This window comes from Magallana gigas, chromosome 5, assembly GCF_963853765.1.
Source record: "Magallana gigas chromosome 5, xbMagGiga1.1, whole genome shotgun sequence".
Taxonomy (NCBI): domain Eukaryota; kingdom Metazoa; phylum Mollusca; class Bivalvia; order Ostreida; family Ostreidae; genus Magallana; species Magallana gigas.
The window spans coordinates 46,746,367-46,772,080 of NC_088857.1; the positions used below are offsets into that span (position 1 = coordinate 46,746,367).

Below are 25,714 nucleotides of genomic sequence, written 5' to 3' on the forward strand. Positions count from 1 at the left end.
TGAGTCTGACATCATCATGATTATTTCGTTCAGTCCGTGATTTTTGTTAGGTTGTGTAGGTTTAGACCAAACAATAAGAATTGGATCATGTTGATATCGTTTCTCTCAGTTTCTATAGAGCTGTGAATTACAATCATTTTCGTACGAAATGGAGGGAATAATACTTGATGTATGCAAGTATATAATAATCATTACAATAATTATTTATGTAACATTTCGAAATAAACACTCTTCTTAAAAAATTAAAAATATAATTAAACGGAAATTGAACTTCTATTCTATAGATAAGTTGACAGTTAAAACTTACGTTGGATCTCTGTGAATATATAAATGTAATAATTTATCAGTTGTAAATGTGTCCCTTTTATGGAAGTATTCAGGCATATCGTAAATAAGTCTATATAACAGCTAAAAGGGTCTAATATGTCACAAAAAGCTTTCCAAAATTGTCGTACCTTTTACGCAACCTTCAATATGCAAAATGATAAACTTCAACTGAGACCATACATGTTGTTCATATCGATATCAAATATGCTGTGGACAAAGGGACTGAAATATGAAGATAGTAAGTTTGATGAAACTGCTATGTGCTTTATAAAAAACCGTTTTGCAAGTTGTATGTTACATGTTTCTCTCACTTTTATTGAAAATAATACATATACAGATATGCACAGGCGCCTGACCATTACACACTATCTCGTAATGGCGGAAGCAAATTTAGAGAAGTTGTATACGTCAATTAACCTGAGTCCAACGACATAGAATGGCCTGTTTAACAAAGTGCACTTTGATATCTAGCTGCGATTTTTCCAGCAAGTGTAATTTTATACAATAAGGCATATATAGTACATGTATATAAATCATAATATAAATCAGATTCATTTAGAATTATACGACTAGTAATAATTTGTTTCTTTGTTTCAGAAGGAGCTGTGAATATATCTGTAACATGACACATTTAGTATTAAAAAGGACCGCAGGACAGGTTTGAGAAATGTGACAAAGGGCCTTGGTGAAATAACAATCATTGAAAAGGAAAATATTACACCAATAATGCACGAAACACCAGGGACATGCATACGATTTTTCAACATAAATTAAAAGGCATTATAGTAAGTCTACAGTGAAATAGTTTAATATCAATTTTCCAGTTTCATAATGTTGTCCTGTTTAGAGTTTTGGGTTTAATTCAAGTAAACTTCACCCAGAACTTGACCGTCTCTGGTAGAAACCCTGGGGTTCTTTCACTGTTAACATGGCAGTTTGCTATTCCAAAGCACTCGTCGGTTCTAAAACATTGACAACGTTTATGTTTGATTTTGTTGTTGATATTTGTTGATATTTTACGTATAATGTTTACGTATTGTGATTACAAGTACAGTATAACCTATAAAAATCTTGTCAAAATAGGGACCAAATACTTGTCATGTTTACAACATGTTATTGAACTTTTTGTGAAGGTATTCAAAAGGATAAACTCGTCACACAGTCAGTTTGAACATAATACATAGTCATCAAATGAGTGAAATTGGAAATCCGTATTCTGAATCGGCTTTGCCTCGCCCTGTAAGGGTTTTCATTTCACATTTCACACACTGGATGAATCCGTTTGATGTCCCAAACTGACTGTGTAACTAAAAGTGTAGCACTGTATTTCTTCAGTAAAAGATTTTTAAACATTTTTCCTATCTATTTCTATGTTGAAATTTAAACCCCTTTGCGACCCCGGTGTTGTCAGGAGTCACAATTTGTAGACATTAGAATCTACACTATCCAAATGCAGAGTTATCAGCAAATCTGTAGCACTATAGTCAATTTTTAAATTTTTTAAAATATCTTTTTTTAGGTCACCTGAGTCACTCAGGTGACCTATTGCAATTGGTCTTCGTCCGTCGTCGTGCGTCTGTGCGTCGTGCGTTAACAATTTTACATTTTTAACTTCTTCTTGAAAACTACAAGGCCAATTGTTACCATTTTTGGTGTGAAGCATCTCTATGGTTAGGAGAATCTAAATTGTGAAATTCATGGCTCTACCACCCCTGGGGTGCAACAGGCGGGGCCAAATATGCAAAAAAGCCAAATTTTCAAAAATCTTCTTCTCTACTCCCACGCATGTGAGGAAAAAACTGGTTGCATGGTTATGATGTTCATGAAGCCCTCTACCAAAATTGTGAAATGTATGGCCCCAGGGTCATGGGTTCTGGCTCTAGGGTGGGGCCAATATGGCCATATAGTAAAAATGTATCAAATCTTAGAAAATCTTCCTCTTTACTACCATATATGTTTTTTAAAAACTAAATGCATGATTATGATGTCCATGAAGCCCTCTACCTAAATTGTGAAATTCATGACCCCTGGATCAGGGGTTCAGGATCTAGGGTGGGGCCAATATGGCCAAATAGTAAAAATGTATTAAATCTTAGAAAATCTTCTCCTCTACTCCCATATATATTTGTTAAAAACTAAATGCATGATTATGATGTCCATAAGGCCCTCAACCTAAATTGTGAAATTCATGGCCCCTTGGTCAGGGGTTCAGGCTCTAGGGTGGGGCCAATATGGCCATATAGTAAAAATGTATTAAATCTTAGAAAATCTTCTCCTCTACTCCCATATATATTTGTTAAAAACTAAATGCATGATTATGATGTCCATTAAGCCTTCTATCAAAATTGTGAAATTCATGACCCTTGGGTCAGGGGTTCAGGCTCTAGGGTGGGGCCAATATGGCCATATAGTAAAAATGTATTAAATCTTAGAAAATCTTCTCCTCTACTCCCATATATATTTGTTAAAAACTAAATGCATGGTTATGATGTCCACGAGGCTCTCTACCAAAATTGTGAAATTCATGACCCCTTTGTTTGGTGTTCAGGCTCTTGGATGGGGCCAATATGGCCATATAGTAAAACTGTTTTAAATCTTAAAAAATCTTCTTCTCTACTCCCACACATGTGAGCAAAAAACTGAATACATGGTTATGATGTCCATGAGGGCTTCTACTAAAGTTGTGAAATTCATGACCCTTTCATTAGGTGTTCATGCTCTAGGGTTGGGCCAATATGGCCATATAGTAATACTGTTTTAAATCTTAAAAAATCTTCTTCTCTACTCCCACACATGTGGGCAAAAAACTGAATACATGGTTATGATATTCACAATCTCCTTTACCTAAATAGTGAAATTCATGGCCCCTTGGTCAGGGGTTCATGACATGAAGAGGGGGGGGGGGGGGCGCAATATGGCAATATAAAGTTAATGCATATAAATAAATGTGTAAAAATTTTCTTCTATATTCTCACACATCTGTATAAAAAACTAATAATTATGTTTACCAGGAAGTCCACTACTGAAATTTTAATTTTCATGTCCCCTCAAGGATTGGTTTTGACTCTAGGGCAGGGCCAAAATGGATGTATAGATGTTAATGCATATAACGTTAAAAAATTATCTTCTTTACTCCCACACACTTGAAAGGAAAACTGAATTCATGATTTTGTAGACCAGATCTTTTAATTTTTCACCAAAATTATAGGTTTCACGGTTCTTTTTGAAATGTGGTCGTAATTACAAATTTATAATTTTTCTACTCCATGCCAGTATGAAACCTAATTAATTAGATGCATATATGAGACTCCGTGACAAGTTTGTGTATGGGATATATGCTACTCAGGTGACCGTTAAGGCCAATTGGCCTCTTGTTTTAAATACTCTTTGGGCCCCAGTTTTTGTCGTGGGTCACGGTTTGAACAATTTGATATGTTCACTATCTGATGGTGCTTGCAGAGTAATATGTAATAATAAGAATACGGACGTACGGACAGACGAACGGACAGCAGGTGATCAGAAAAACTCACTTTAATTTTCGGTTCAGGTAACCTAAACAGGAAAAGATGAGATTGATAAAAGGCTAACATGTTTCATTTCGGATTAAGTGTGAGCGTTAAATCACACAGAAATAACCAAAAAGTTGTTTACAGCTTCTTTAGCTCTAGTATTATCACTATTTTAAGGTGTTTTTGTTGTGGACAATATAGGAGCTATCAATATCCATGTGCGCCTGTAAAGTAAATTTATAAACCGTATACAGGATTGTTTTCGCTCTGGGGTTTTTCGCCCCACTAATCTTGTACACAGTTTTGCACCGACTTAAAATCGCCTAGGCAAATTTGTGTTATATTTAAAATTTGATTTGAATTTACCCAGAATAAATTTTGTATCCAGTATTCATACACAATATATCAAACTTAAAAACGTAGAAACAATTTCACCCACACCATAAACAACAATAACAAGTTTTTAATACTTTAAGAAATCTGGTTTATTTCAAGCGGTACAGCAATGTTTAAAAAAATTATACTCCAGGAAGGTAACGCTCTAGACAACCTCGATCGTCACAGCAGAAGATTTCCCCGAATTTGGTGGACATTAATTGGCAATCTGAACTCTAAAACATGAAATTACAAGTCCTAGAAGAAGTATTTGTTACATAACTCTAACTAACAAAATAAAAATATTTTAAGGTGACTCACTCTACTTTTAAATACATCTCAAAGCAGCGAAATTTTGATGCATGATACATGTAAGTATATCAGAAAAATTGGACGAAAACCCACTTGATCTGCTGAAATTAAATTCAGCTAACATGAACAAAAGTCTCAGGCAGATTTGACCTCGGGATATGCGGTTCATAATTCTATTACTTGAACCATCACGCTATGATGATATTCAATTGATGGATACAAACAATTCCATAAAACTTATGAATCGTCATCTTTGACGTAGTGTCATAAAAACTCAAAGCCTCATAGAGTTAGCTGCCTTAAACTAGATTCAGGTGATGCTTCATAACTTTGATCCGACAAATTTCATTGACAGTTCCTATCACATGATCCTGTTCACTATAATAGTTTTTTTGCTAACGTTTTTTTTAATGTGATGAAAAACAAAATTAATGAAAGTATTTGCCGATACGAATATTAATGGTTTTGTGATGTTCGGTTAATTACGACCAGCAATTAAGGACGACGGACCAAATTCACTTCTACAATTGTGATTTTCAAGAAAATTGTTATATAAGTTAGAGTTATTAAAGATATGACAAATTCAATCAATAAATAACATAAAAATCGAGTTATATTCTTACGATTTTTAGAAACCATTTCAAAAAATGTTTGTATCATTTTCCTTTTTCAATCAAACATAATGGGGAAAAGCGTTCTTGGGGGAGAAAAAATATAATTTTAAAACAATTCGGCAATAGATTTTCCATCCAAGTTGTAGTATGATACTTATATAATGATTTTGAAAAAATAGCATTGTAAAAATAACCATGTCATCGACTTTGTTTTAACGGGGGCACATGTGTGGTGTGTTATTATTCTTCTTTAACTTTTCACGAGAAGCATGCACAGACTCAAAAAAGGGTAAAGTTCATCATTTCGAGGTTATGAAACAAATCAACTATCTGAGTGTGTTAAAAAATTTTTTAAAATGATAAATACTTCAAAACGGGGACGGTGTTACTCTATTTTCAATACGAGTAATAAAGCGGATTGGAATGTAAACGATGTATTCACTAGCACAAACTCTGTTAAATAATCTATGCAGATTGTTATAAATAAATTGAGCTAGTGTAAAACTCATAACAGTATTGCAACATTCCGTAAAGAAATTTGTGCGTAGTAAATAATGTTGAAAAGCGTATTTTAGCATGTTAAATTATAACAAGGTCTGTCACTACTTGCACTAAATAACGTAAGTAATGAAAAACAGCTATATATTGCGTCACAAGCAAATTTTCATTGAGTGTTAATGATTGTGACGTAATCGGAATTTGATGTTCGTAACAATCAACAACGTATGTGCAGGATATATCTGCGCAAAGCAAATTGGGTCAAATGTCCTTAAACTGTGCTAAATCCTAAAAACAGCGGGAATCCAACTACATGTAATATGGTTACCTTTAGTTATTGGATAAGGAAAACATGACGATTTTGTCGGATCGGAAGAAAGAAACTGTTATACCTAAAGCCATTAAGTTTGGCATCAGGGCTATCGCTCATGATGCCCCCTCCCACATACACACCACTATCCCAAAAAGAATATACATAGACAGTAATAGCAAGATAAGTAACTGTAAAGACACCGACAGAGCAACTTACCAAAATACAGTGGACTGAGAACTTAAACCCTTGTTCCAATACAGCTCTCACCATACACGTCTGACTGTCGGAGCAAGTCTGATTCCAAACACAATTCAGATTTGTGTCACAGAATGGGCAAGGTTTACCTGATTTAACAAACCAATAAAAGAAACATTCATTAACAATTCTTGAAAATACATGTCTTTAGATAACGTTATTACACATCAATTATGGGATGAAAAATATATTTGTGTTAGAAGAAACAAGTTCGAGCCAGGAGCACTTTGATTCTTCCATGTTGTCAACATTAATTTACCGGACGTTTGGTGCGTTGCTGTTGTCGTAGTTGTCTTTGTTGTTAAAAATGTTGTTGTTGCTACAAGCACAAAACAGTGTTCTTTTAATTTGCTATAGGAACAAAATAGTCTTTCTTAACTAGAGCTCAACCTTCGCTCCAGCTGGGGGTTTGATTCACGAACTTTCGAACCCACCTCCTAGCAGTGAGCGACCAGCCCACTACCAACTCAGCCTTAAAGGCAAAACAAAAATCTTGCTTACGATTCTGATGGAATCTAGCGCACCGATCTATCACGAAGTCAAACGACTATGACATGCGCGGCTTTGCTTGTGCACTAGGTTCCGTTTATCATCGGAAGAAAGATTTTTGTGGTAGGCGCACTGGACGCTTATTGCTAAGAGAGTTAGTTCCGAAAGTCGTGAGGTTATAACCCCGGCTGGGGCGGAAGTGGAACCCCAATAAAAAGAATTTCGCTGGGGCGGAAGTGGAACCCCAATAAAAAGAATTTCGCTGGGGCGGAAGTGAAACCCCAATAAAAAGAATTTCTCTGTACTTTATGCATATATTATATATTTCGACCAAAGATTTTAAAAGAAAATTCTGTATCCTAGCAATACCAAACATTTCTAAAAGAAATATCTAAGACTTTTCTTGAGTTAATTGCCATATACCTTATGTAAATATTGTGAAATGCAGTCCTGTCAGAACCACACTTCTTTAACTTGCATACCCCGCAAAATTTGTATTTGGATTAATGCGTTTCAATTCCTCAAAGCTTATCAATGTTCCATCTAGATTAAGTAAATCACCAACAAAAACGAAAAACCCACTCGATGGGTGAAGTATGAGTCAGATTTAACTAAGGAAGCGAATACGTGTACATTAAATTTTCCTTAAAAAAAATTCTGCTATAATTTAACTTCGTTATGAATAGGGAGCTGACAAAAATGATATAAATAAGGTTGGTTTTGGTGTAAAATTAAAATATAATAGATACTTTAAAACTCAGCGTGAATTATCGTTTGTTGGATTTCCATCCGATTTGAAAATATCCAATCGACAAAGTTATGGCACAAATTTAAGGTCTTATGTGTACATCGAAATAGAATATTCTTCTAAGTTTGCCATTCAATGTAAACGTAACGATTCTTTGAGATGGGATTGTCATGTGGTTATACCACTCAAATTCAAAATGTCTGAAAGACTTATATACAACAGCTATTAAGTTGTATATGACTGTAAACATTAATCCTTATATTCAAAATGTACAAAGAAATAATTATTGATAAATATTGCATTACCCATAGTCATTCCACAAACACAGGAATAGCTGCGGTCGAAAATGTTAAAATAGCATTTTCCCGCTAGTCCAGGGGGACAAAAACAATGACTGTCATCTGTGCAAACTACAAAATAAAACCTAACCGTGTGCATTATTTCAACTTAATATTTAAACTAAACAATATAAATCAAATTATCAATAATTGTTTATAAAAAAGAATTGACCTATAGGGTTGGTGTAAAGAAGAAGAATGACCCCCGTAGAATAATGACCGGGAGTCATTTTTTGACGAAGAATAATGACCCCTCTTGCTGTAGAATAATTGGATTTTTCTGAAGAAAAAAAAAACCAAAGGGTTATTTTCCTTCCACGGGTGCTTGAGGACAGGATCGAACACCCCCCCCCCCCCTCACCCCCCCCCCCCCCGCCCCAATATATAGACCCCCGGGACTTTATTTTTCTTTTTTATTAAATTATCCTTTTATGACATATTTCTTATCTAATTTATTCATTCATTGCCCAAAAATTACATAAAACAAACATTTTTTAAAAATCAGACCCTCTGTACATATAATACAAGAAGTTTGCTAGCTTCGTCCATCTAGAATCAACGAAAGTAAGGGTTCATCGCAAGAAAGATAACTCGTAACATTGATTTTTTTTCTTTTCTCATTTATGTCTTCTGTGGTAATACACTCAGTATGAGTGCCTTTTATTTTTATTTATTTTTTTTAGATTTTCCAGTACCAAGGACGATAAAACAGTTTTCACTTCTTCGCGGCTTGATTAGAAATCATACTTCTTATGAATTGTACTTTTTAGACGGTGGCTATAAATAGCCACGGTCTATTGCTACGGTCCTGACCGGAAGAGTATTTTTCACGGGGACCCTAGCGGATAAGGAACGATAACTCTTTTAGGTATGCAGTGTTACACGCAATGTTTTATCTGTGTCGATTTCAGTATGATAACTAATTTTAATCTTATCAGATATTTTAAGCATTATAGCTGCTAATCATTTTGTACATATATTTAAATAATTTATGAAATTGTGTTTTATTTTAAATGAACCGTTATCCTGTCTGCTTACGCAGTATCGATAATTTATGCACCAACTGCCAGTTGTGACGTTAAACTCTGTATCAGGACTGCAAAAACTATATCACTGCGATAATTGGCTAAGAGATCTCACAATAATCACTTCTTGTTTTTGTTAAAATGCAAACAATTGTCAGAAACACACTATTTAAACAGGTTTGGCATTTCATATTTCAACAAGTATGCTTCATCGATAAATTCATTCATTTTCAACACATTAATTTTAGTTGAAGCAGAATAATTATTTTGTTGTAGCTTATTCTAAAGAATTCACAACAGATACTGACGATGAATATTAGATAAATTACATTTTATTGAACTTCAACCGATCAATGCAGGCACGTAGCATCAGGGGGGGGGGCAGGGGGGCATATAAAAAATAGAATTATCATGGAGTTGGCCCGCCCCCACTTTTTTGGGAGTATGTAAAAAATTGATATGAAAATAAGTAAATGAGGAGTGAAATTGAAGTTATTTAGTACGCCAGCCTCCCCCCCCCCCCCCCCCCCCCCCACGGATTAGGATTTTGAAGATTTTTGGAAACTTAAAATTTCCTTTTTTTTTTCTTTTTTTTTTTGCTTGTCAAGATTTTTTGGATGAGTCTGGCCCCCCCCCCCCCCCCCACTTTCAAAAACGATGCTACGTGCCTGCAATGGCACACTTTCGTCTACAAGTGTGCATGTGTTTTCTTAACATTTTCTTAACATACAAAAAACTTGAAATTTACGATACAAATGTGTTTAATTTTGGACTATCCTGTGATTTACCTAATTTCGTAACCCACTCAGTCTGTAGGAACATTAATTTTATTACAGGCACCCCAATATTCATCAGACAATATTTACTACTGATGTTGACGCTTTACTTGCTGCTGACTTTCTCTCAAACACGCTAATCGATCGACCTCGGATTGTAAAATTCACGTGCAAATGAAGTCGCCATTTTACATGTACATGTAAAACCAAACAATATTAGATGTTTGTAAGATTTTCGGTTCAGATTTTTTGTAAGCAAATAAGGGATTAAAGACATGCTGTAAAAGTAAAAACGTCTTATGGATTTCACGGCTTTTCAGCTCGTGTATCTAACATATCTCTAATTTGCAGCAAACGCTAGCTTTTTTGGGAGAAAAAAACAATCGGTTCAACTCATGCAATATTCTATATACGTTTATGGTACATTGTGAACGGTAATGTAAGATATAATAATTTTGTTCACTTAACAGTTTCTGACGAATTTTTCACACTAAACTGAAATAACGCAATTTGATGAGCGAAGTACAATCTGTGACTTTAATCCATATGCGCCCGTCTCTGCTATAAGAGAACCTTTTCTTTGGTTTCGGGGGATTTTTTCGCAAACAGACACATGTACGTAAATATCGCCCCTTTTGTTCTCAAATAATTTTTTACTCGCGAGTACAACTGTATTATGAGTTTTCTTCGATATTTGTTTCCATTTACAAATCTGCGGGACTGTATAAATGCGCCAGTTTGTTGCGACTCGCAATCGAAATACACACCGGTTAGAAAGTGTCATCACTCAACGAAATGCTACATCGGCCGTAGCGTATACATACATGCTATATTTGCAATAAATAACGAAACATGAAGGTAAAAGGTAAGGTGCTTCATAGATGACTGTAGTATTCTGCTGAGCTACAAAACTATAGCTTTCCAGAAATATTGCCGGGATTTGCGGACCCTAGATCTATTGTATAGACTATATAGTACGTGCAAAGAATAAAATGAAATTTATATACACAGCTGTACGGTCAGAAAAACAAGCGTTTAACTTGGATTTTGTTTGTTTGGTGTTTTTAAAAACTAATTTTGAATAATTAATCTATATTTCTTGTAAGTTTACTAGAAAATTTTAATGTAGCAAGTAAATTATGCGTGTTAAAGTGTACTGAGAAGCGATAAAATATACATGTGACTTTCCTAAATTCATTCAAATGATTTAAATAAATCTATAAATCTATAGCTAAATACAATAAGACAAATGTACTTTAAAACGTTGATTAATGAAACTGCCGCGACTGAATATTGTATATTTTTTGCTAAAATTTTATTCACTTTCGTTGTGAGCAAATGGAAATAATCCACTACAGTCGAAGATAAAATATTGATTGACTCTTCTGTTTCATGATGACGTGCATTCCAAAAGCAATACCAGTTTTATCAAACAGGTTCTTGCAAACTATTCCGTTTTCTGTACACCTAAATGTATAACTGACTATGAGGACAAAAGCAAGTGTGATGGTCCACAAGCAAGTGTGATGATGCAACTTTTTCCCCGTGAAGAAATTGAGGGAAAATGCTGTCGAGAAGGACAATAAACATACTACATGTATGCCCAAATAGTTAGTAAAAACCTGATAAGTATTTTATTATACCAAAGCTTTATTTGTTCTCGTTACTTTGAGAAATCTACAATATCTTTAAAGCACAATAGTCCAATCCACATTTTTCAAAAGTTGTTCCCCTTTGTGGGGTCAACCCAAAGGTCAAAAAGGAAAAAAAACCAAAATTCCCCTTCTTTATACAAACCAATATTTGGGCGTACTGTGATGAAATCGCTTTGGATTTGATTTATTCATTCAATATGTGGTGGCAACCCACATATTTAATGAGTCATTCTGGGGCAATCAAAATACATTTGTGTAGTACACGTCTTACCGAAAACGGAGTTTTAATGTCAACTGATATAGATTCAAACATAGATACAAACATATAGATACAAACTTCTATACTACTAAGGCTACTGTGATAAATCTATGGGTTTTCCCCAAAAGATGACGATAAAGAGACAAAACATTTGTAAAGTGTGGATTGTGAACACAACTACGATTTCCACAGAATTATCCATGTGAGTAACTCACGACCAGTTGTGCTAGTACATGTATGAGCTGCTGGCTGTGGATTTTTGACAACAATAATTTCCATTCATGTAATATGCCACTTTCAAACGGCGCCACCGTCTAACAGTACTTTCAGTACTTTGATTGTGATCGGCTTCGGTCGATCACTATTGTGTCCATATGTGGCATCCGGCAAATGTTTCCACGTGCGCACACATTCCGCTTGCATACGTAGTTTTTATAAAAACTCGAAGTTTGGTTTAGTAGTTATGTAACATTTTACTCAGTTTTATTTAAATTCATTTTAAATTACCTTTAGTTAAGAGATGCAAACATATATAAAATACAGTTCGACCTGTTAATTCAAGAATGCACATTTTGTCTCACGCGTAAGAATTTCGATCGAAAGATTCATTCAGTAATGCAGTTGGCCTCGATGAACTGACCTCAATCATAAGAAGATGCTCCATGAACTGACCTCGATCTATTGATGTTGCATTATAGAAGCCGGCTTGATTTATAAACAAGTTTACGTTATAATGCGACCTCAATAGCAAGTTATGATGGCATTCAATGTTTTTCAGTCGCATTAAATTAATTTAATACAATTCATTCTTTCTATACGTATTAATGCTCTTTGAAGAGCCCTACCCAGTATTCTAAAGAAGAAGGTACATTAACATTAAATAGTTACGTTAAAAATATAAAAGGAATACTTGTTTCGAGTTTGCCATGCAATTTTGTAAATCTCTCGGAGTTATCTTCCTTGAGATAAACCCTCACTTCCGTTGGTTATAGATAGATCGGTTCAAAACTTGCAACTCGTCGGTGAAAATTGTCCTATTTACCTAATAAATGTATTTACACGGGCATGGCATGCAGATATTCAGTGAAGGGAATTATCGGGCTACGACATGAGGTCACCGTTTTAACTGGTAGATGTAGTTTGATAGTACATGTACATTTCAACAAATATTCATCGGCAGTGCCTCTCGGCTGGCAGACGAAGTTAAACCCCTGTCACACCGGAGCTCACGGCGATTCCGATGCGTCCTTAAATGATGTAAAACGCCAAGGTACATGTAAACGCAGTAGATTCTCCTACAGCGCCATACCAACGTAACATCTTCGTCCGTCGCGATGGGATCGCCTTGAACATTTAAGAACGCCATGCGACTGCGCGCACTTTGAACATGCACAAAGAACACGCCGTGGCTCGGCGTTCTGATAAACACGCTGTAAAAGCGTAGTGAGGTCGCCGTGACAGCCCGTAAGATCTCCAACAGCGCCACGAGAGCTCCGTCGGCGCGTTCAAGGAACGCAGCTAATCGCAGTGTAGACGCAGTGATAAGTCAATTGCGCTTGCACGACCTTTGGGATCACACTGCGTTTCTATCGCGCTCTCACTGCGCATCCACAGCGTTTGAACAAGTTGTTTTCCATTTGGCTGCGTTCACACAGCGACCCCAAAGGACTGTTGCTGCGTTCATCGCGCTCTCGTGACGTTTCTTCTGCGTTTATACCGCGCTCCCACGGCGTTTCTAGTGCGTTGACATCAAGACCACGAACACTCGAAAAATGGCGGTTGTACAATAGCATGCCATGTAATGATTATCAAACTGGATGTAGATGACTATGTAAAAAGTAGAATTTGCTACTATTCCAAGACCAATCAATGGACGTAGATGGGATTCATGCCATTTGGTTCTGATGTTTTCACATTTTTTCTATGTTTTCTAACAACTAATAACGGATCTTTTTTGAAGACCTGACTACTAAGAGTTTAATCCTAGTCCTTCACAAATTGTTTAGAAGTAACTATGTTTCAATTACAATGGACTGTACCTTTTCATAAAATCAAAACAATTTTTTAATTATTTATTTACTAGTTGTAAATTCTTGTTTGTTAATTAATATTAACCTACCAAGAAGTAAAGAATAACTTGTGAGCGCAGTCAGTGCGCAGAGCACGCCGTGGACGTGCGGTAAAAACTCCTAGCACGTCATGAGCGCTCGGCGGAGACTCAGCGAGAGCGCAGTTAATCGCAGAGTAGAACTCCGTGGTCCAAACGCAGTTACATGCCGTGGGAGCTCCGTAAGAACGCCTCGGTCGCCTTCAGGACGCCGTGACATCTCCACTTGAAAAATTTTCAAATAAAACTACATTTTTTCTGATTTTTCCTCGCGATCCTACGGCGATTCCATGAAAATGCAGCTTGGTGTGACAGGGCCTTTAGCAACCTTCTTGTATTATATATATAGAGGGTCTGTTTTTAAAAAAAAATATTTGTTTGAGGTAATTTTGGGCAATGAATGTACATGTACATGTATAAATTAGTTTAGAAATATTTCATATAAAGATAATTTAATGAAAAAATATTAATAAAGTCCCTGGGGTCTATAATTTGGGAGGGGGTGGATGGGGGGGGGGGGGGGGGGTCGATCCTGTCCTCAAGCACCTGTGTTCCCTTCATGTCAAACATGAAGAGAAACGACCCCCTAGGAAAAATGACCCCCACTGTAAACAAGAATAGAATATTGTTACCCCGTATCCAAGATATCTTACTTTGAAATTACTTGAAAGTTCGCTCTGTTCAGCTAATTTTAAAGTTATAAACCCCGACCTTGTAAAGAAATCGTTGAATATATAGATATATAGTTTTCATATCCGTAGCAAACACACACAACACCCCCCCCCCCCCACACACACACACACGCACACGAAAATTGGCAATGGCCGCTGTTTAAGATCAAAATGTAAAGAAATGGATTTAAAATGATTTGAAAGGATAATTTTTGGGAAATAATAGCTGGGAATTAATATAAGAACACAACGGAGTTGATGTCTGGTGTTTCATGTTGGTTGGATAGCGAATGTAATAAAATCGAGAAAACTCGTTGCCATCCTGTCGTTTCGCTCGAGAAGCTCACTGGTAGGATTTTTGCTTGTTTCTCATTTATTTACAACAAATTGATAAAATCAAATGCTATTTCAATTTGACACATATATTGATCTCACCGGTACACTGGCAATCCGTTGAATGTTGACCAAAGTTACAGTATGGATGTTTACCAGCCGGACAAACATGACTACTACACTCGGTGTGAGTCCTACATTGTATTAGAAGTTGTGGATCTGCTGTGGTAGTATCTACAAAATATAAAAAAAAAACAGGCTCATTTGAAATTCTAGAGAGTAAGCTTTTCGGCGTACAGAAAATCCTTTTTTAAAGAATATTAACAATAAACAAAATCAAACTGAAAACAATCTTAATATGAAGTATATAATCATATTCAACGATCACCTACGTCTTTGCCTTATGACATGGACTTTTGCGGCATTATGTGTTACATCGAATGTTAACCTTTACGAGACCATGCATGACAGATTTGTGATATCTAACCTTCTTTGGTCTTTGAGGCGATGTTATTTTACCCAGTTTTTAACAAGATTATCGGCATAAAAGAAATAAATAGCTTTCTACCTGACCTGTCATCTTTGTGAAGGTTAAAACGATGGCCGGTATTAGAATCCTATTTCTTTCTTTCTTGTTCTTGTTAAATGTTGGCGAATAGTAAATACATCTAGTTTAACAAAGCTTGAATGAATAATAATTGCATTAATTGGAAAGTATAATGTTTAATTTATGATCATAAATAATTGAGATTTTAAACTCCGAAACTAGAAGCTTTGTCAATAAAAATAGCTATGTTACATTTACCTACCATGGGTAGTTGTTGGTGCTTTAGTTGTTGTTGTTGTTGTCGGGGTCGATGTCGTTGTTGTTGTTTCTGTCAATAAAAAGTAAAATCTACATTGAACTATCTTGTTATCGAATAAACAAATTAGCAAGACTTTGGCGATTAACATTAAAATTGTCTAAAAAAATAAAATTATTAATGTAGTGGATTTTTAAATAATCTGGCATGCAATCCCTTGTCTCTGCGCTTTATATACTGGAATATTGATTTAAGAGCAAAAATTATAATCATTTCACTAGATCGGTGCTATTCTTTTTGTTTTATACAGAGTCTATTTAAGTATATTTAAATCTTGGAAGTAATAAACAATGCAAAAGCGATACTTTACGGAAATATTGCTTTAGGTATCTAACTCCTTCAGATTTTTAAAGAAGTAAATTAATGAAATCTGTAGATCAATTATCTATACTAATATATTAAAATAATAGACTCGACTTTTTTAGCTTTGATACCGACCAATCCGGATAGTACTGTCTTTTGTTTTATATATTTTAAAGGGACATGGGCACGATTTGAGATCAAAAATTTTATTTTTATCTTTTATATATAAAATGGTTTATTTGTGTGTTTTAAATGATTGACCAAAATATTGAATGTTAAAGTCAAGTAACAAGCGAGATACAGAGGTAAGAATTGATTGTTAGGTAAACAAAGCTCGAGTCTTATAGTTGTTTACAAAAAATGTAATGTAGAGAATTACCATTTCTTAGACACAATGACATGTAAAAAACAATTTAAACTAATTCAATATCTTTATAAATACTATTATCAACAAAAGAAAGCTACATTTGATTGAAACTTACAACAATACAACACATATGTAAAAAATGACAATATTCGAGCTTTGTTTACAAAACAAAGAATTAGAACTCTGTATCTTGCTTATAACTGGATATTTGACTTTCACATTTTGACATAGCATTATAAACTTCTATATTTATCAGTAAAAACATTGAAAATGGAAATTGTTTTTTGAAAACTTTAGGTCAAATCGTGTCCAAAACCCTTGAAACATCATTGGTACTTGAAGATTACCAATTTGTTTTTATTTCTTCTCAATCAAGCTTCGTTAATCATCGAAAATTCCTCAAAATCGTCCGGAAATCATCTGAAATTTTGAATTTTACAACCTTGCGCATACGCATTACATTCACGCTAAATCAGGGGAGGCTCTTTATTTTATGTTTCCACAATATAACATTTGCATGGATAGACTTGGAAACGATAAAACAAATGGCTTGTTAATTTTCATTTGAATTTTTTTTTCAGTTCATTAAAGAAAATACGGGAGATAACACTAACACAGTGCATATACTATAAAAAAAAATCCCAAGAGTTTCGAATAACTACATTGTGTTTAAAAAACGTTGTTGAAATATGTTGAATTCTGAAATTATAAAATTAATCTTTTCGAAGCTTCAAAATGGTTTGTTGTGAACAATTTGACTGTTATTTTCAATGCAACTTTATTAATTTTCTCCAAAATCGTTTTGAGCGATTCTGCAATTTTCTGCTATATTACTGGTAAATGGGAGGCAATTTAACTGTTCTGAAGGCCTTTCCCGAGACACAGTTAAATTATTCTAACTCAGCAGATAGCATTATTGTAGGCTTGAAGTTTGGTTATGCATGTGTCAACAATATACGGTGATTCGATGTATCTATTTTGTAAATGCCCGATATCATATGCAATGTCAACCCGTGCACGCACGGGTCTAGTACTATAAAATACAAAAAGGGAAGTGGGTTAGTTTTCATCCGTCTGAGTAAAGGTGGATTTAATTTGACCTACTTGTATTTGCACTAAAAATTAAGTTTTCGCTTTACATTTGTAGCAATTGTTTAGCTAAGATTAATTACATCTGCTGCTGTTTTAAATTATCTCAATGATCAAGTTGAATATGGTGATTAAGAAAAAAATTACATAAAGCCGCATAATTTTTTTTCATAACCTTTTTTCACTTTAATTGGCTTATTTTTCAAGAGTAATAATTTGATTTCAAATAAAAAAGAATTGAATATAAAAGTTTAAATTTGTCTAGTTATGTCCTCGTTATGTAAATGACATGACAACACATGGAGGAAGGGTCGTAATATAGTTCTTTTAAAAGAGAGCTTCAAATGTAAAATTCTTGCAGAACTTGGCTAAAAATATTGGTATAGTTTTACAGTGAAAGGAAATCAAATTCTTTATAGTAGATTCCTACATTTAAATCAAAACCAACAGAATATTTTTTAAACATATCACCAGTTGAAAGTTTGCGGGAATGAAAAATATACAATGAAATATTTGGTGTTAATAATTTCTAGTCTTTTTGAGCACAAAAATATCGTTTTCGGCCAAACTTACCTGTTTATCAATTTAGAATTAATTTTCTTTATAAATATTGCTTAATAATAAGAGAAGTATATTTTCGTCAAAAATGAATATAATTATGCATTTTACTTACTTTCAAGACTATGATCATATAGTTAACTTAAAACGCGACAAGTGAGATACCTTAAACAAATTGAAAATACTTTGAATCAGCGGGTTTTATAACCAACATCTTTTCCAGGATTTATTTAATTTTGTTTAGATACATAACATTTTGAGTATGAACTTTAAGTACGAATTTGAAATAATAAAAGTGTGTTGATTAAAACTGCTTTGGCTATGATTGATACTTAGCCATGTAACTAATAGTAGAATTTTAAAATTATATATTTATTCTAATAATAAATTCAATTCAACATGATAACTCTAGTCGCCAAGAAAATTATATTTCTGAATTCCAAATGAAACATATGGTCAAAGGGGCATTTTATTCACATGTTAACTAATGTTCAGATATATATTTACAGTGCAATTGTCTTTGTTCATGAAACAAGTTACATTCATATTTACTTCCTGGTGTATGTAGTAGTGTGATTTGGCAAAGAAATTCAATTCGAGGACCCAAATTCAACATGCAACTGGCTATATTTTTCTTTTTAAAAGTTTGTGAATAAACCTGTACACAAGAAACATTAGAAAACTTGTGTTTCGAAATTAATAAATTCACAGCTAACAGTTTAATTGGTCGTCTATTCTGTATTATCGAGGGATATTTGATTTCTAGAATATTTGTTGACATTCTTGGTTAGTTAAAATAAGATCAAAACAAGTCTTATCTGTTTTAAGGTATAAAAAGATAATTAGATATCCTCTAGTAAAACATATCATTTATAAACTACGAGATTATTATTTATTATCTTTACAACAGTTTACCTCTCTAACCATGATGCTATAATTATAAGTAGTCATAGATCCCAAAACATGTGTTTTTAAAAGCTAAAGTTATTCATGCATGCATTTAGGTGCATGTGTAAAACGTCACCTATACAGCTGCATCTTCCATGTAAACACATAGATTTTTCGCTGGCTCTGCAATGATGAGTACAATCCGAATTGTCTTGACAGTCGATATCTGTTGAAAAAGACAAATTCGTTTAAAGAAAACGGACCCAATTCTCTGTAGGCAGATATATAACGCACCTAAAAGGAGTGATTGTTACGAACATTTAATTCTCAACTTTACGTCATAATCACTAAAGCTCAACGAAAAGCTGTTCTACGTCATCAATACACACTACATATAGTACAAGTAGTGACTGAACTTAGTATAATTGATTAAGCATTGAATCACTCTTTTTCTTTTCTTTTTATTTAACTCATTATTTTTTTTAAAGAAGAAGTATCATATATAACCATAACTGCAGCGGTGTGTGAATACAAATTGAGTATCGCGCGTTAGTGTGTTATGAAATTTTGCATGCACACACCGCTGCAGTTACGAGACCATATCTTTCAAAATAAGGATTTAATGTTTATATTTAGATTTTTTGCTCCGCTGAGCTGATATCAACCAAACTTGGCACAAAGCATTGTTGGGTAAAGGGGATTTAAAGTTGTTAAAATGAAGGGCCATACCCTCTTTCAAGGAAAAATAATTTAAAATCATTAAAAAATATGTTGCTTTATTTCTAAAATCTTCTTAAAAAGCATTTCACCAGAAAAGCTGACAATTATGAGAAAGCATTATTAGGTAGGGTAGATTCAAGTTTAATTGTTCAAATTATGATCCCACGGTTAGGGTGGGCCATAAAGGGGGTCGAATTTATACATAGGAATATCTAGAGAAAAGTCATTAAATATCTTCTCAGAAATCGATCAGCCAAAAAACCTGAAACTTGTGTGGAATCATCCTCAGGTAATGTAGATTCAAGTTTGTTCAAACTATGACTCATGGGGTAGGATAGGGCCACAATGGGGGGGGGGGGGTATTAGACGATTAGAAGATATTTTTACATATCTTTTACATGAAAAAAAAATCTTTAAAAAACTTTCAAACAGCCAGAAAAGCTAAAACTTGTGTGGAAGCATCTTTCGGTAAGTTAGATTCATGTTTGTTCAAATTATGGTCCCTGGGAGTATGGTGGGGCTAAAATGTGGGGGGAGGGGGTCAATTTTTATCATAGGAATACCAGTATATTAAAAAAATCTTTGTTGTGCTAATACTCTCCGGTATTTATTTGCCGTTATGGGACAATTCTTTGTTTTATATTTAGTTTTACGTTCAGCCACCGTCAGCCTGATGGCTAACGACTTAGATCGTCCTATTCATTTATAATTGCAACTTGATTTTGTGGCCCAATGGGGTAAGTTTATTATAATATTGTATGGATGTATGCTCTACTTAAAATAAAAAATAAATCAGTAAAAAAAAATTAATGTTTACTATGTTTTGTGATCATGAAGAGGAAATTCGAATGTGCCTCAGAATGTCAACAAATCTTAATCTGTAATACCAAAGCGAAAAATTATTCATCTATTTGTTATGAGCATATTGTGATTTTATTTTTTTTTTTATAGTTTTTTACCCTTCAATGTCCTGACAATATTAAATAAACAAGTAAACTGTTTATTGTGAGTTTGTTGGACCTGGCGAGGCATTGGTTATATTGGAAAAAAGTCAATATATTTAGAACAGAACTTTTCTAATGTAGTGTGAATTCAAAGTTCTAAAAATCATGGTCCACTGGGAAAAGAGGGAGGGGGGGGGGGGTACAATGGGAGTCTAGTTTTTACAAAGAAATATATATAGAGAAAAATCATTTAATTTTTTTTTCTCAGAAGCCGATCAACCACAAAACCTTAAACTTGTTTGGAAGCATTTTCAGATTAGGTCAATTCAATTTTGTTCAAATTATGATCTCCAGAGGTAGGGGTGGGCCACAATGGGGGTCTAGTTTTTACAGAGGAATATATAGAGACAAATGGGGGTCTAATTTTTACAAAGAAATATAGAGAGAAAAATCTTTGAAAATCATCTAAAAAAATTGTTCTAGAAAAGCTGTAATTAAGGTGAAAATCACCTCAGATAGTGTAAATTCAAATGTGTCAAAAACATAATCTTTAGGGGTAGCCTAGGGCTCAGCCACACCGGAAGATCCAATTTTACAAACCAATATAGAAAGAAAAATCTTTGAAAATCTTCTAGAAAAACATTTTTCTAGAAAAGCTGTAACTTTAGTGAAAGCAACCTCAGAAAGTGTAAATTCAAATTTGTCAAAATCATAATCTTTAGGGGTAGCCGTAGGATTGGGCCACATGAGGGGTCTAATTTCACACAGGAAAAGAATTCAAACCATTCTCATAAACTCAAATGTTATACTATAGGGAATTACTTATATGCAATCATTTTAACATACATAAATTGTTAATTTTTTTTCAAATTGCTCAGACTTTGGCCGCTGGACAATTCTTGGGCCAAAGGTTGATGTAGGTTTACATCCCACATTAAAACAGTTGTTTGAGATCTTCTTGTTAACTGCATCTCTCAATGACTATAAAATCATCCTGCTTGTAAAGGGAATCAATAATAAACATAAAAATGTCTGAAGAAAAAATTGAAAATATTTTCATACAGGATCTATTCTACTACATTGTTTGATATTTTGTATATGATTCCATAAAGCTGATTTTATTGTGCTTAATGTTGCTCAGGTGAGTGATATGGCCCATGGGTCTATCACTTACTTCATGCCTTGTCAATACCTTTAAGTTACAAATCCTGTTACAGCTACACACGTGAACTTTGATTTTCGCTTGTGACGTATCATTTTACAGTGTTCAACTGTTTTTGTAACTGAAGTAGCTTTTCACACACTTTACATGCAAAAATATATGAAATGTAAATATAACATACTAAGTGCGCTTTTCAACATTATTAAACATGCAAAAATTCGTTAAGGGAAGTCTCAGTACTGAAGTGGATTTTAGAATAGCCAAAGTTATTAATAACCATCTACCAATACGTTTATGTACAAAAATTGTACAGTGAACAAATCAATTTTATTCCGATCTGCTTTAATACTTCTATCGAATATAGAGTAAAACCGACCCCGCATTACGTTTTAAAGCATTCTATCTGCAAAAAATGGGCATATACACTAATATTTGTTTTGTTACATAAAATACCCTCAAAATCATGTACATGACATTTATTTATCGAATTTTTGCAGTACTTTAAATGAAAATCGAGGAAGAAAAAAAGACTTTAGCATTTGCTTTCAAAAGAAAATTAAATGTGAATAAAAAATCTATCGCACAATATTTTTAAAATTATTTTTTTCTCTCACAAGAAGCTTTCCTCCAGTATGTTTCATTGAAAACGAGAAGTGATACCAACACATTTTGGAATGGTCTCTACTTAAGATCTATGTTATGTTATTTTTGGATTGATTGTAATGTATCTTCAGCTACTCTAAATCATGAAAACTTTTCACGAAAATCACTATTGTAGATGTGAATTGGTTCCGTTGTCTTCACGTTAATGGATAAGAAATATCCTGTGATGAACATGGCGTACACGATTACCACAAAACAGGATTTTTATCCCTAAAATTATGAAGTGGACTTTTACCAACTAGTATATAACAATGATTAAAACCATCTTTCTTGATATCTGTCTTATTATATACGTGACAATGGTATACTACACATTCAACATTTTTTGACCAAATATATTAATTCTGTGTTGATCATTTTGTGTGTGTGTGCATAATATATACCCCTATTTTACCCTTAAATAAGTTCATGAAAATGAAAAAAGTTCAAAGACGCTGACAAAATCATTATCTAAAAAGCTCATATTGGCCAATCGCTGAACCTTCCAACACATTTTGTCCTTATTTTCATAAAACACATTTCATAATCGTTTGTGATATAATTATCTCACTATACTATACTATGACATATATAACTATCCATAAAAGGCTCATGAGTTCATAATATCAAACATTTTTTAATACTTTGTTTTGCACTTTTATCTTCAAATGCAGTCATTCTCACCTATTAGCAATTTAAACGCAGCAGCATTTTTGTGATCGGCTTCGGCCGATCACTGTTGTGTCCATATGAGGCATCCGGCCAATGCTTTCACGTGCGCACACATTCCGCTTGCATAAGAAGTTCTTATAAAAACTTGAAGTTTGGTTAAGTATTTCCATAACATTTTACTCATTTTTATTTCAATTCATTTACCTTAAGAGATGCAAACATACATAAAATACAATTCGACCTGTTAATTCAAGAATGCACATTTTGTCTCACGCGTAAGAATTTCGATCGAAAGATTCATTCAGTAATGCAGTTGACCTCGATGAACTGACCTCAATCATAAGAAGATGCTCCATGAACTGACCTCGATCTATTGATGTTTCATAATAGTAGCTAGGAAGACGGCTTGACTTATGAACAAGGTTACGTTGTAATGCGACCTCAATAGCAAGTTATGATGGCATTCAATGTTTTTCAGTCGCATTAAATTATTTTAATACAATTCTTTCTTTGTATACGTGTTAAATAATGCTCTTTGAAGAGCCCTACTCAGTATTCTGAAGAAGAAGATTTAATAATTACGTTAAAAATATAAAACTAGACAAGGAGTTTACGAACGGCTTTCCCCAAATTAATTTCAAAATTAAATTTGTTGACGGTTTATAATGATGAAATTATGGTGTACAGATTCAAAATATTCTATATTTTGTAAAAATACAGTACTTTTTAAATTATTTTACATCAAACTGATCATGTTGATTGCTTCTAGCTATCAATATATCATTATTGCCGATCATTCCTTTAAAAGGAATACTTGTTACCTCTTCAGATTAAAAATATTCCTGATTATTGACGATACGCGTTGGGAAAATTTACACTTCTTAGGAGGTAAGCATAAGACCACGTTATATATCCCCGCGCGTATGATAACAAAACTGAAAACTCTACAGTGGTAAATCACACAGCCGCGTATTTAATACCCACACGTATTGTGTGACTACATGAAACGAGTGTAAATAATCACATATGCAGATATAACTTTATTACTGAGAGTTATTTAGAAATGATTTAACTCAGGTTCAGTACCAATTCTTTGCAACAACTACGTACGCTACATACAAGAGAAGGAAGTATTTAATTGAACTGCTGAATTAAGGTTTTACTGTATATCCTTTACACATGCCCTTAGGTGAAATATAGAAGACTCCCATTGGTCCCGATGAAGGACTTAATATAAATTTTTGGGACCTCTCTAACTCACAATTAATAGGATTTTCCGTGTTAATTGTTTTAATATAAATTTTCTATATCTTATATATAAAGTAAAGTTAAAAACAACTGAGGTAAACTATAAAAGATTAGCGATGTACATCCTAATATTATGTTATTTTTTAATGCTCTACATTAAGAGTATAAACGTAGACATTTGGGCATTATAAGTAAGAATGATTAAACTCTCTTGACATAAAAGACATAAACATTAAGCAGTATCTAATACCTTCACTTCAGCCATCATATTGTATAATAACTTTAAGAGACAGGTAACCATAACATAATATACAATCCTTCAAAATAGTACCTATCATGTCTGTAAATCATCTTTACTGTATTGTTATATAACATACCTCCACAATGGCAGCTTCCAAGTGAACAATAAAAGGGTTGATGGGCATTACAATGTTGAGAACACTCCGTATGGTTAAGACACTCTGAACAAAAAAAAAAAGAAAATCTGTTACTCAATTGAAATAGGGATGATGTTAGATGAGTTGAATGTGTGTAGTACCATTGCACAGGATTTTTAAACACATAAATTGATTAACCACAGTTGACCTTTGATTAAATTGATTGTCCATTTTTTTTAAATGTTGCAAAACAAGGAATATAGAACATATACAGCAAGCTAGAGTATCTCACATCATATAAAAAAATCATATTAGATATTTGGTCAAAGGTGCTTGGAAATGAATTTTTAATCCTCGTTAAAGAGTTTGGCTTAATTTAATATAAATGATTTAATTGAGATATTGTAACGTGTTTTGTCCTGGGTTCTCAGGGATAATATATGAAATAAATTTTCCTCTAACTCTACCTGAGTTAATAATGATTAGTACAATGATTTTTCTCTAATTGGGTAACGTTTAAATCAGTATCAATCATAAATGGGGATAATGTGTGAGGTGGGCTTTCAGTACTGTGTGTCTATACCCGGTTCCTATTGAGAGAGAGGTACTTGGTGTCTCAATCTTCTTCAGATTTACTACACCAAGCACCTCACCTCAATTCCCTGGGTTTCTTGCCACTAGTTTCTATTTAACCCTACCTCTTAACTCTTCTATCTTTCTTCTTTCTATTTTCTTTCTATCTATCTTGTCCTTTCTACTCCGCTGTTCACAGACGACTCTCCCAGACTCTACAGCACAGCTGTTTATATAACCTTGTAGTAGTCCACTCCAAGGGTAGTCAGGTTATTCCATTTCCCCCACCCAAATCTAATTCATTACAACGTTTATTGTAATAAGGCATAATCATTACACTATTTTTAAAAAAGGTACTTCGGTAACTAAACAAATTAAAAAATCCATCAATTAGAACACCGTATACTATTAGCATTTAACATACAATGTGGAAGAAGGGGTTCGAGATAGAATACGGTAAAACCCTTTTAATCCAACAAAATTAATAATATTAATTAGAAATAAATAGGATTTAATACAAGTACATGTATCTGAAAAAGCTGCCGACTTTAAAGCAACTTGCTTAATTAGCTTAGTTTAGTTTGTCTAGCACTTCACGGTTGTGGGAGTTTTATAAATAAAATTAAATATTACTGTCAAATTGTCATACCTTACTTTAAACTAATTATCCGCCGCCAGGTGTTTCTGTTGAAATTTTCTATTTT

At 33.7% G+C, this 25,714-nt stretch overlaps 1 protein-coding gene across 1 annotated transcript; it reads right to left on the reverse strand.

Moving 5' to 3' along the window:
- Positions 1-4,315: 4,315 nt before the first annotated feature.
- On the reverse strand, positions 4,316-24,522 carry LOC105321350 (integumentary mucin C.1-like). Its single transcript, XM_066085295.1, has 8 exons — positions 24,438-24,522; positions 18,809-18,898; positions 15,414-15,479; positions 14,707-14,838; positions 7,746-7,850; positions 6,463-6,522; positions 6,165-6,292; positions 4,316-4,447 (listed from the first exon to the last, which is right to left on the reverse strand). Exons 2-8 carry the CDS (start codon positions 18,837-18,839, stop codon positions 4,355-4,357), a joined length of 615 nt encoding a protein of 204 aa, XP_065941367.1. The 5' UTR covers positions 18,840-18,898; positions 24,438-24,522; the 3' UTR covers positions 4,316-4,354.
- Between the last annotated feature and the right edge of the window lie 1,192 nt (positions 24,523-25,714).

Bases quoted from the DNA above. Each gene is read 5' to 3' on its own strand.
- LOC105321350 (XM_066085295.1), bottom strand. From the start codon at position 18,839: ATGTGTTTACATGGAAGATGCAGCTGTATAG. The intron at 14,839-15,413 runs GTAGGTAAATGT...TATATTTTGTAG, and splicing joins AGCACCAACAACTACCCATG to ATACTACCACAGCAGATCCA. The intron at 7,851-14,706 runs GTGAGATCAATA...TTTATTTTGTAG, and splicing joins AACGGATTGCCAGTGTACCG to TTTGCACAGATGACAGTCAT.